The sequence below is a fragment of the Saimiri boliviensis genome, chromosome 16 (assembly GCF_048565385.1).
Source record: "Saimiri boliviensis isolate mSaiBol1 chromosome 16, mSaiBol1.pri, whole genome shotgun sequence".
Taxonomy (NCBI): domain Eukaryota; kingdom Metazoa; phylum Chordata; class Mammalia; order Primates; family Cebidae; genus Saimiri; species Saimiri boliviensis.
In genome coordinates this window covers 66,279,599-66,292,194 of record NC_133464.1, presented here as the reverse complement: position 1 = coordinate 66,292,194, position 12,596 = coordinate 66,279,599, and the positions used below count along the sequence as shown (strand labels likewise).

General features: G+C 42.4%; 1 protein-coding gene across 18 annotated transcripts in view; it reads right to left on the bottom strand.

Annotated features, from left to right (window-relative positions):
* Positions 1 to 12,596, bottom strand: part of ENOX1 (ecto-NOX disulfide-thiol exchanger 1) — a 616,720-nt gene that overhangs the window by 180,325 nt on the left and 423,799 nt on the right. For all 18 annotated transcript variants that reach the window (XM_074387775.1, XM_074387776.1, XM_039473378.2 and 15 more), the window contains 2 exons: positions 4,204 to 4,377; positions 2,783 to 2,989 (listed from right to left, as the gene is read on the bottom strand). In XM_074387775.1, coding sequence (XP_074243876.1) covers positions 2,783 to 2,989; positions 4,204 to 4,377 — 381 coding nt within the window. The remainder of the gene's footprint in view (positions 1 to 2,782; positions 2,990 to 4,203; positions 4,378 to 12,596) is intronic.

Sequence of the window (12,596 nt, the reverse complement as noted above, 5' to 3'; positions counted from 1 at the left end):
AGAAATCAACACTAACAGAACTGAAACCAGCCAGCCGGCCTAACTTCAAATGAAGAAGAGTTGACTTTGAGGTTGCTCTTCAATTTGGGGTACTCGAATTTTCAGAACATAAATCCAGGTCCCAGCAGGAACACAGCTGCTGGAGGCTGCCGGAGGAGAGGGCAACATAAGCACTTTTCCAGGGTAGGGGCTTTGCAAATGAGATACAACTGTAACATGCTAGACTGCACTGTGCTGATGTTCAGTATCACACAGTAGATTTCAATGGATTATTTTAGCATTTTTGGGATAAAACTCAGCTGAAAATCTCTGTAGAGGCTGGCTTCTCCCCAGGAGGCCACTTCATACCTCTGAAGTTACAAATAAGATATAGATCTCACATCTGATTTCTGTGATGCCATGGGACCCTTCTCACTGCTAGATTTTCAAGCGTTATCTAAAAATGGGAAGACATAACAATACCAATCAAAAACCAAAACATCCGATCACAGATGCACAGAATTAATGCGAAAGCAAAGTGTATCTTGGTTGTGGGCCAAGGAAACTTCATAAGTCAGCAAGCCACAGTGAGACTTGCATAACAGCTGAGCAAGCAGGACTGTTTAAACTGGCCAGCTATCCCAACTGGCCAAGTACCCTTCCCCTGCTAAGGTCCAGAAAATCAGTTTTCAAACATTTCTGGCTCCAGAAACACCCTAACTTTCACAGAAATGTCATCATTAAGGACTTAAAAGAGACCCTGATGAGGCTGCGTCTAAAATTAGCTAGGCCTTGAAATGTGAATGTGGTCCTAAAATTAGACAGGCCTTCCAGCTGGGCTTGGGCTTGCTGGAGCCCACACACGGGAGGGGCCGCCTGACTTCCTTCCTGCCTTTCCAGTTAATTGGCCTTGCAGATCTTCCTGGGACTGACGCTGCAGCCTCTCAAGGGCAGGGAGGCAGAGTTAGGAGGCTCCTCTGTACCCAGGCAGGGAGGCTGGAGGCCTAGCTGTCTTCTCCCACAGTAACGGGGCAGACCAAGCAGCAATCTGGGCTTTGCTGAAAGAAGTGGGACCAGCACCCAGGCTAGAAAATCCTAAGATCAAGGTATAATCAAGGAGTACTTTTCATACGCATAAATTTGGGACTGTACATCTTTGTCAGTGTCTTATGAGGTTTCTGATTGGGTCTGAACATTGTGTTGTATTAGTGTTGAAAAGAACCTTTGATTGACTCTAACCTCATTTAATCAAGTGGGGTAAAGAATACAGTTGACCTATGAACAACATGGGCTTAATCTGTGTAGGTCCGCTTGTAGGAGGATTATTTCCAACCAAACATGCATCTAAAATACAGTATTTGAGGGACGTGAAACCCACATACATGGAGGGCTGACTTTTCATATACATGAGGGTCCTGCAGGATATACATGGGGCGGGGGCGGGGGTCCTGGAATCAATCCCCTGAGTGTACTGAGGGAAGACTGCAGTTTTATTGGTACAGTGGTGATTAGAAACCAGGTCCCCAAGACAGGGTTCTTGAGATAGAAAAATCAATCCTTCTTTATCGGGATCAGGATATTTGTGTTAAAAACAACCATTTCCTAAATGATCTTTATGTTGCAGGTGCCCTGCTAAGCACTTAATATCCATTATTTGATTTATTTCTCCTCACAATCCTACAAGGTCATACTGTTACTATCTTTATTTTGCAGATGAGAAAACGGAATCTCTAGGCCATGACCCAGTACCACAAAATCACCAGAACCCCCGTCGTCTAACAGCGGATTGTGCGTTATAAAATGTCTTCATTCTATGCTTTGTCTTCCTTCTCCATTTTGAAATGCTTTTCGTTTGTATTTTCTACTTTGTAAGGTTTTACTGAAATAAGGAGTTTTAAAGTTCTGCATATCACTGTCTATCTCAGGTAAGTCTCTGCAGTACTCTACCCTCCAGGCTTCTGGGGTTTGCACAGAATTTCATTGCAATAGAGGCAGACTGCAGAAATTAAGTAAAACCTAGGGGGAATCTTCAGATAGGTTCCCTGCTATTGTTTTCCCGCCTTCCCCCATTAACTTTGCCTCAGGAACGGGGAGGTGAAATGCAGAGGGACAGACTGAAAGATGGAGCTAGGGAGTGTGAGGGAAGGGCAGTTAATTCAGTCTAAAAGTATGTCCTTCCAAAGCCATCCCCGAATTCTTAGATTTGGAAAGGCCTTGTGGACAGACTCCATTCATTTGGCCCAGCACCCACAGATGGGGAAGGCAGCACTAGGCTGAATTTCAGTATCTGCAAAAATCACCTATAAAAATTGGCACCAAAGGACAAGGCTTAATGAACCACCAAAGAGGGAATGATACCAGGGCCTTCTCCCAGGGCCCCCGAGCTACTTTCCCGCAAGGAACTGACCTTGCTTTGGTACCCTGGTGTCTAGAAAGTGAATTCATTTCCAAAAACCTGAAATTATTCTGAGAGAGTACTTTACTCCCCCAGAGGATTACATCCAACAATAATAATGATCCTTAGTACTCATAACGTTGCTTTTCATCTAATAAGCACTTGAGAACATTAATTAGAAACTCGATGGAATTCCTAAAGACTGGATGGTGGGAAATTGCTCTTGCACTGAGGTACCTTCACAGACTTAGCACAGAGCTTCTGGCAGCCAAGAAGCCAGGATTCTTCCTTTTCCAGCCCCAGACTATGAGGACTTTATTTTGCATTAAGGCCAAAGGGAATAAGCTCATATTAACATCACAAAACATAACAAAATGCCTAGAAAACTCCTTATGTAATGCAAAGTACCAGAAAGGTAAATGGCTTTATCAACCATGAATTCCTCTGCAAAGCGAATGTGACAAAAATTCTTCTTGCTTTTCCGAATCGCTGTAATATCACCGCACTGTTCAAAGACTTCTTGAATAATTTCTTCAGTAGCATTTTCTGGTAATCCTCCGACAAATACAGTCTTACACCCAGGAGGTCGTTCTCTTGTGGAAGGAGGTGGAAGATCTAATAATCACAACAAAACAGAGTTTTGTCTTTCATTTATTTACTCTCTCTTTCTGGTTTCCCCGGCAAAACGAAAGCTTGCAGAGTAACTGTCTCCAGACTGACTGACGGTAAATTTCTATACCAACTTACATTTAGCCCAGGCTGCCTTGTTTCTAAGTCACTCTCCCCTCCTGCTCCCAACCTCTACTTTCTGTGTTCAGTGCTACACAGAGTAGCTATATGCTTGTCCATGAACAAAGATAAAGCAAATGTCTGCATAATTTCCTTTCTCCTTTACACTACAGAAGCCCAGAAAAGGGAGGGAAAAAACTTCCCAAAGTACAAAACACGATGAAAGGACAACGTGATGAAAAACCTCAACGTGTTATCTGCTTTGTCTCATTTCCAGATAAAGGAGCAGCAAAGCAGAATACGGCAAGCATAACCTAAAAAAGCACACGCAATACCTACTCAGCTGTGAAACGCCCGGCCTCAAAAAACACTTTGTTATTATTCACATTTAAATGAGCAAACTATTAAATTTTGGGAAGGCTGTATAAAAAGATAAAATGTACACTCTTACAACATTTTACCTAGTTTATATGTAGATTACTAAAGCAATCTCCTGAAAAGTCCACTTAAAAAAGGCAACACTGATTAATGTGAAAAAAAAAAAAAAAGTACTAGCTTTCTAAGCCCATAAACTTAGTATCTGAGGCAAAATTAAAAAATAAAATTCTGGCCCATTTACTTCATCAAATGTATGTTTCCTTCAAGCAAATGCAATTTGGTCCAGAAACTCTGAGATGCAGGCTTCCCTCTCCCCGCCCCTACATTGCTAGCTGTCAAATTAATTCAATTTTCCATCTAGCAAAACATATTTCAGAGTTTTTCTCCCACATTTGTGAAGATGGATGGAAGTGTTCACATATTTCACACTGTGTTCTCTAGCAAACACTAGACTTCACTGCATGCAAAAAGTCTTAACACCGGATGCACATCCCCAAATCCCACGTACTGGCTTTACAGTGTGGATGCAGCTTCTGGACAGACACGTGGCCACATCCCTGTGTATGTATTCTAATCGAGAGACAAAGGCCTTCTGTAGAATGTTCCCCATTCTGTGCATTTACGTGTGAGTAGCATCTGAAAATGACTGCAATGCCATTCTTAAATTTAAAAAGAAAAAAATTTTAAATGATGAGCAAATATTTCTCATAGGTGTTACTTACTTGGATTCTGAGGAAAAAGAGTACAGCTTTTGCAGTGGATTATTTCTTTGACAACAGCCACTTCTGTTGGTGGTGGGGGAGGTACCAGTCCAAGGCCTGGTATCATTGGGTTAATGGGGGTGATTCCAGTCATCATGTTGAGGCTTGGATCAAAGCCTGGGACACAGATTGAGTCTGTAAAGCATACAAGATAACATTTTGACTAGAGATTAAATCCATTTCTGTTGTTGTTTTTGCCATTTTCCTGTGAAGATGATTTGATTTTATGCTTTCTATTTTTCAGGAATTTCTCCTGGTATAAGATGCAGTATTATAGAAAGCTATACCAGAAGGGTAAAGAGAAAAAAAGGAAAAGATGAACCTTAAGCTACACGAAAAGGAAATTATATTACTTAAAATATTAACATGGCAGAAAGAACACAGCATATTAAAGTGTAAAAACCATGCACCATGAAGCTTCGCTATTACTGCGAATGCAATTTTCTGTTTCTTAACGTTGGTGTATTGTTTATACTGCCTTATGACCCAGAATACGGGAAGAATATCATTTAACATTGAAGTGCCCTGGGAATCTAATTGTCAACGTGGTTTCATCAAACGAGCCTTCTTACCCAAGCGACCTAGATTTAGAAAAGTTCAATTTATATGTGTATACTTTATAATGATGTATTCAGGTCCCACCTAACCTATTTCCCCCAGAATTAAAAAAAAAAAAAAAAAAAAAAAAAAAAAAAGCAAAACAAAGTGATTACAGTTACTATGGCTGGGTTAGCTACATGCAGGTATAAAATTAGCTATATTCATTTCTGGATTCCATTGGATAATTGCACTTTCTTCCTACAATTTAGTCAACAAATAATTGACCTACCCTTTTGAAATCTTTATGCCCTGTATTAAAACACACACACACACACTTGAAAATAGAAAGTGTGCAAAATGAATGGATTTTCCAGCATAAACACTGACTTTTTTTTTTATCTGATAATGAAACAAGTGATTTCAAAGGTGACATAGAAACTAGTAAGCGAGACCCTTCTAACAGCAGGGACTATGAAAGTACTGTACTGAGTCGCTACAAGGGGATCCCGCTTATGAGGGTTTTCCCGTTGGCAAAAAACAGTCTCACGGGTGGTGTGCAAATGTTCCCAGGTAGACAGGAGAGATCATGGTGCTCTCCTCTCCCCCTGCAAGAATGAAACTTCCTTCTTGTCTCATACTCTCCTATCTTTTTCTCCCTCCTCACCTTACGTCACTTCCATTCTTCCTTCCTGCCCCCCGAGCCTCCCGCAGGCCCCTTTTGGTTCTTCTGTACAGCTTGTGCCTCAGGCCTCTGCATGGCCTCGCTCTTGCTTACCTGTGCTGGAAGGCTGAAGGAGATCAGAAGCAGAGGACAGGATAACCACACCCTTTGTTTACTAAGAAGCCATAGGATACAGAAGGTCTAGAAAAAGGTTTCTTTTCTGGAAAAAGGTTTACAGACCCTGCCAGCTACTTTGGACATTTCCACTCCTCCTCTGGGCTGAACAGAATAAACAGTGTGATTCTGATCTCTAACCCCAAGAGGACTGCTGTCCCATTTATTAAAAACTGCATTTAAGTTGACAGTGTACTAGCCTGACTTCAGTAAAAGGAGGGTGTTTTGGTTGTTTTTTTTTTTAAAAAAGAACCCTAAATATAAATGTCAAATAAGCATTTTCTTTCAAAGTAGTCACCCTGGCATTCTAGGTACTTCCTCTACAGCTATGGCTCTCGGTTTCTTCATCTGCATTATGGGACTGTTTGACTGGATTCTCTCTTGGAGTGCTAGCATTCCAAGACTCCAGGATTCCATGCTGATGGTGCTCGGAACAAACTGACATACAAAACACATAGAGGTTTACAAGTGGCAGGGATGACCCTGTTTATTCTCTCAACTGTCAGAAAGTTTCACAAGTATTATTTCCATTTTACAGAAAAGAAAGTAGGGTGGCAGAGTCATAATGAGGGCCCGGGTCTTTGTCTCGGTATTTAAACACGTATTAAATGTGACTATTTCAAAGTTTCCATCTAGAATGACCCAACCTGATTATTCACCTAATACAAGCCACTACTTCTTAAAATTTACTTTACCCTTAAAAAAATCAAGATGGGTCCTGATCCAGATGCTAATTCTAAAGGAAAAGTTCCAGAACAGAATGGTTTTCAACATCATCATTAAAATAACATATTGGCCTCCAAGGTGACCACATTAGAAAAAGAAATATTGGCAATGGGAATATTGGCATGCTTGTGCTTTTATTTAATCTCATCCCGTACATAGGCTTCATCTGTTTCTTTCCTGGCCTGGCCCTCGCTATTATTTGCCAACACGGGATGATTTAAGGCTGAAACCACTCAGGACTGCAAACCCTGAAATGAGAGCCCTGTGAATTATAATCAGCAGATGGTTCCCACAAATGAGAAGAGAAGCCCAGTGCTTGCCTTCTCTTTAGTTGTAACAGACTCCTGTGCTCTTTCTAAATAAATAAGTGTCCAGAAATGGGGACAGAAGATACCACTCTTGTAGAAAATATTTTAATATACAGCAAGAGTTACTTTGCTTTTTCTGAGACATCAGTGTGAGGAGACTACGAGGTTTAATGAAGTCTGCACGGCAAGTGCAGTTGCTTGAAAAGAGCTTAGAAAGGAATTAACACAAAAATTATGTTGGACCTCAAAGGATCGGAGATTCAGTATTTGAGAGGAGAAAGGAAGGAAGGATTAGAGTTTAAGAAAAAAAAAGAACCCATTACTTTTTGACAATATTTGTAAAGATGTAAATTGTTTTCTCAAACAGCACAGGAGAATAGGATGTACTCACTCATTAAAGCAAACGCACAGACTGACAATCCAGGAAGACACAAACACAGGAAGACAAAGGTGAGAAGGCAGCACAACCCTAAGAGTCAGCTCCAGGCCCTGTTAGGAAAAGCTGCCCTGCAAGCTTCAGAGATAATGAGGTATAATTCTACTCAGCGAATAAGAGGAGAACTGCTTAAATCACAGCAAGAAAGAATCCAATTAAGTGTACAGTAGAACTTTATTATCAAAACTGTACTGAAACGAGAGGAAGGAAGGGTTATTCATCTCGGACCGTGGCCCTGTCTGGCTCCTCTCTGTGTTGCCTGCTCCAAGCAGAGAGTGTCCATGGCCAGGGCTCAGCAAAGGTTTCTTTTTGGTTCTCTGTTCCCAAATGGATGAGACAAAAAAACAAAACAAAAATCCTGTTTACTGATTCACAGGCCAGTGTTTTATCAATTGGATGAGCATTTTTCAGAAGGCAGGTTGGGGCTTTGTGTTTAGGATTTTAGAGGCATGGCAGTTGAATTAATTAAAGCACTCATTCAGCTGAATTAAAGCGTTCATTCAGCATTTCCTGGGCACATACGACTGCCAGGATCCAGAGTTACAGAGGTGACAGTAGTAAGTTCCCCACTTGAGCCTGAGGAGAGGATAAAGGATGGGAACCAAACTCCGCAAAAGAGTTGGGACACACGAGCTGAGGCTCAGAGGACACAGACAGAGCCTGGTAGGCCTGGGGAATTCCAAACCATTTTTCATGGCTGTCTCATGGTGTGCATTTGGCAGTGTGGCCACGGTGTCTGAAGAGACTGCAGGAATCAGATCAGATCAGAGGGACCCTGCTATTCAAGCTGGTGAGTTTCAACTTTGCTCTTCCTGGAACTCAGCCCCTCCAAGTCAGATATGCACCCTGCCAGGCCAGGGCCTGGGTGCCTGGGCCGCCCTTCCTCACTCCTCCTCGTTGCTGCCCACGAGCCATGGCTTGCTCCTTTTCTACCCTTTCCAGTCAATGCTTCAGTTCAGAGTCTCGTATTTGAGATGAGAACTAGATTTCATTTGAAAGAAAGGTGGTGGAGGCCTTTTGCCCGGGAAGGCTAGGCATACTAACTAGGTTAGGTGTGGGCAGGGAAAACAGACAGAGAGAAGTTCTCAGTACCAGGAAAAAGTCCGGCCTGGAAGAAAACATGAGGCGGTAATCAGGCTAAATGACTGCATTACAGGTGTAGTCCTGGGCTGAGGGTATCCTGACAAAGTGGTTGAACACAGAGATTATTAGCAGCAGATAAAACACATGTCCAGCCAAGGCGGCTGCTCAGAGGACTCTGTCTATGGGTCACAGGGCATACACCCCCTGGTCCAGGGTTCAGATCCAGCCCAGGGGAACTAGAGTTTGCATCAACTCATGAAGTCACAGTTGAGAAATACTAGGCCAACTGGCAGGTTACTTAAGCCAGGATTCAGGTAGGAGAAGCAAGACAGGATCCAGACACCAGAATAGAAGCCTGGGGTTTGGGGAAGGAGATAGACCCCTCAGTTATCAAACATGGAACACAGGTCGCAGCCTGACCAGCATAAAGCCTGCTTGGATGCTGAGTCTTAGAATGCAGGGCTCCATAGCCCCCTTCCTTCCTCTTGCCTGATGCCAGATGGACCCTCAAGTCCAGGGAGAGGCTGAGTGTGTGGCGCCAGGTCCCAGGACTTACGCAGGGCAGAGAGACAGGCTAGAGGGCTCTAACAAACATGCAGTCACTCTGCTTCTTCTTCCAGAATTACTGGCTTAGAATTACTGACCTATCATCACTCTGCTGCAGAGAAGCCACGTGATACACGAGGACATTCTGTTTAGCCGGAGTTTCCAATGGAAAGACTTTTTCAGAATAGCCTGCTATTGCAATGGACAAGTCTTGCTGTTCTATAATATCATTACATTTGTGAACTATTAAGGTAATGCTTTTTTTTCATTCCATGTTTTCCTTTTTTCAAACATTCTTAAAAAACTGCTCTGTGCACAGCAGAGGAAAAGTGAACATTTTCGAAAAGGTGATCTGAAAGACAAGGGATCTGGCACAGCTGGATGACCTAAGGCTGACTGGCTTTTTAACCTCTCTGGGCTTCAGGGTCTTCATCAAGGGAAGGAGAACACGAATACCGGACAGACATACTGGTCTTCCCGGGCACCCAACAACATCTGGGTGATAGCAGTATATCAAAGTATGGAGACCCCCACTGCCTGCATGACTTTGGGAAATTTAATCTTTCTAAGCCTCATTTATAATATCTGTAAAATAAAGTGAATAATATTTACTTTTTAATGTTCTTGTGAGGATTAAATGGGATTAATAAAACAAAACCAAAGTGTTTAGCATAATGTGCAGCACATGGTACTCAATAAATGGTAGCAATGACACACAGCATTGATAAACATATTAACATATAGAATATTTACATAACCTTATATAAATGTTATTAACATAGAATACACACAATTATAATGATGATGAAAAAGTCTTGCATCTGACAAACATTTGAGTGCCTACTGGGTGTTGAATGTTTTGCTAGGTTTTCTGCATTCAAAGACATTGCAATGTCCTTCCTTCACAGATGTGGAAAGCTAGTGACTGTAACAACTTAGCGGAGAATACCAATACAGTCATGACATCTATTTTGGGACATTTAAATGAAGGGCGCTATGAAAACACTGAAAAGGGGACATCTAAACCAGTCTGGGATAGGGGGTATAAGGGTTGACTTGTGTCCCCCAAAAAGATATGTTAAAGTTCTAATCCCCCATACCTGTGAATGCAACCTTATTTAGAAATAGGGTGTTTACAGATGTAATCAAGATATGATGAGGCCATACTGGATTAGGATAGGCATGATTTAATATGACTGGCGTCCTTATAAGATGAGGCAAAATGACACAGACACAGCGAGAATGCCATGTGATGACTGAAGAGATGCACCTGCAAGTCAAGGATCACTCAAGATAGCCGGCAAACACCAGAAGCTATGAGAAAGAAAGGCATGAAACGGATCTTCCTGAATCCTGCAGCCAGAATGAGGCCCTGCCAACACCTTCTGGAGACTTTTGGCCTCCAGAACTGCAACATGATACATTTCTGTTGTTTTAAGTCACCCAGCTGTGATACTTTGATACAACAGCCCTACCTAGAAAACAAATGGGGTTGGAGGTGGAGGGGGAGGTGCTGGGGGAGTGTCAGGAAAGGAATCCTGGAGGGGTGACAGTGACCAGGTTATTCAAAAGGATCTGTATATGCAATGGGCATGTAAAAAGGTATCCCCCAAATATACCTATTGGGATCATAAATACAAAGATATGTCTAAATATTCTCCTGGGAGGAATGTTCAAAACCAGTCCCCTGGAAGCAGAATAGCTCTTAGGTTTTTCCTTTGTTAAATAAACAAACTCTGAAGATGGCTACATATTTGTTAAGAAAAAATTAACCACACAGACTATATTAACATAACAGAATACTTCATGAGTAATGCCTACAACCTGGATCTTTAAAACAGTGAAATTGAAAATGCTTTTATAATCTTGCCAAGGAGTTTCAAAGGCAGCGAGGTATGTTTTCCATTTAAACCCAAGATGTATATCCAGAGTGAGCTCCTGGTGCCCTGCTGTGCACACTTTATAAACAAAGACCTCATTCCATCAATAAAACCCTCTGTCTCCTTTGACCAGGATGCAATGCTGGCAGAACTGAAGAATGCAGCCGTCAACAGCTATTCTAAGTATTGTTGACTTGGGTTAGGAGATCTGTATCCACGTTTGAAAATATTACATGACATGAAGCAAAGAGAATTTCAAAACTCCTGACCAAAGCTGGCAGAGAGAAAAACTGACTGCTCAAAGAACTCCATCAGATCTTTCCAGCAACCTGTGCATGGAGCATGCACTTGAAAAGCAAGTGTGTTTTGAGTGAGCAGGAGGTAAGAGCTCATCAAAGGTTCTGCAAAATTCACTCACATTGCGGGCCAGGAATTCAATGGCAGCACAGTTTCTATACAGAAGCCTGGGCTGACACACTTAGAGCAAGCTGCTCTAGCTTTCTTAGACCTGCTGAAACACACTCTTAAGATACAGTGGGCCTCACAGCTGAGGCGTGAAAACCATGCTGGCATGTGACAACCAGGTGTGGAGGGGTTCATTTTGACAAGGAGGCAGCAGACACTGGACCTAACCAAAGATTAGGAAATTGCAAAGCTGAAAGCAACCTGAGCATTACCAATCCTACCGTCTTGATTTAGAGGTAAGAAAATAGATTCCCAGAGAGGTGAAGGGACTTGCCCAAAGTTTCACAGCTAGTTCAGAGGAGAGCTGGAATCAGAATGAAGAGGCCTGCTGCTCCTTCACTGTGCGCCTGAGCTCCTGTCTCTCCAGTCTGCCTGCCTTTGGATGTCTCTAGTGATATGGCACTCACTAGCTCCTGAAGTGGCCATTCTATTTTTTAACAATTTTCATAGTGAAAAATTTATCCCTCATATGTTGACTTAGGACTTGATAACCTGTAGTAAAATCCATTGTCCTTATTCAGTACCCCTGAGTTCCTGTGACAGGTCTGATTCTGTTTCCCGCCATTCCTAGCCAAATCCATAAAGAAAGCTCACACAAATACCCGACTCTTTCTCCCATTCATCCTCAGCACCCTCTTCCCTCAGTCCTTCCATGGACTAAAATATACCTTTTCTGAGGTCTAAAAAATTCTAAAAATCCACGTTTTCTGAGATCCAGGGTTATCCACAGAAAGAGGCCAAAAAGAAGCTGACCAACCAATTAATGGTAGTCCTAGTTCTGAACTTGTACGTATATATTTTACTAAGTTGGTCTGTTATGATTAAAAAGCCATGGTCATGTGTACTCCTCGCTTTGTGACAGGCCTGTGCTGAAAGCTTCGTCTCATCTCATCACGTCATCTTTTTGGCAGTCCATCACAAAGCTGACAAATGCTAAGTGACCTCATTCAGCTAAAACACACGCGTCTTGTCTCTCCTGCAGAAGGATGCTCTCATGCAACTTTGCCATTGACATTTTGAAACTAAATAAAGGTTTTTACATTTTCCATTTAATTTGCCAAAATCTGTCTTCTTAGTTCTCCTCCTGTCTTGAATTTCCCCTCCCTTGCCCTCAATAGCTATAAATGGCTAGACAACCCTCTCTTAAAGTTCCCGTCTCTTCTAATTCACCAGCAAATTTCTTCTTGCAGCCACAGAGGGCCAGAAGATCCTTCTGTTGCCACATTTTGGAGGTGAACCATTAGCTGCCTTCCTGGCTGATTCTTACTGGGGGCCTGGAACTTGGAGCTGGCACGTGGAGCACGTCCTCCTCCATTTCCTCCCTCCGTCCAGGCGGTTGGTGCTTTGTTCTCACCACGGCAGTTTCTGTTCTTTCCCCTCTCTACCTTCACCCCAGGTGTACACCAGGCTCCCTGCACCCTCAGGTTTGTGAACTCTAGCATGTGCTTCTAGAAATATCTTCTTAAGCAAATCTGCTTAGACTCCTTCCCCTAACACTGATTTCTTCTGAATCCTCTGTTGTTAACTTCCAGTTT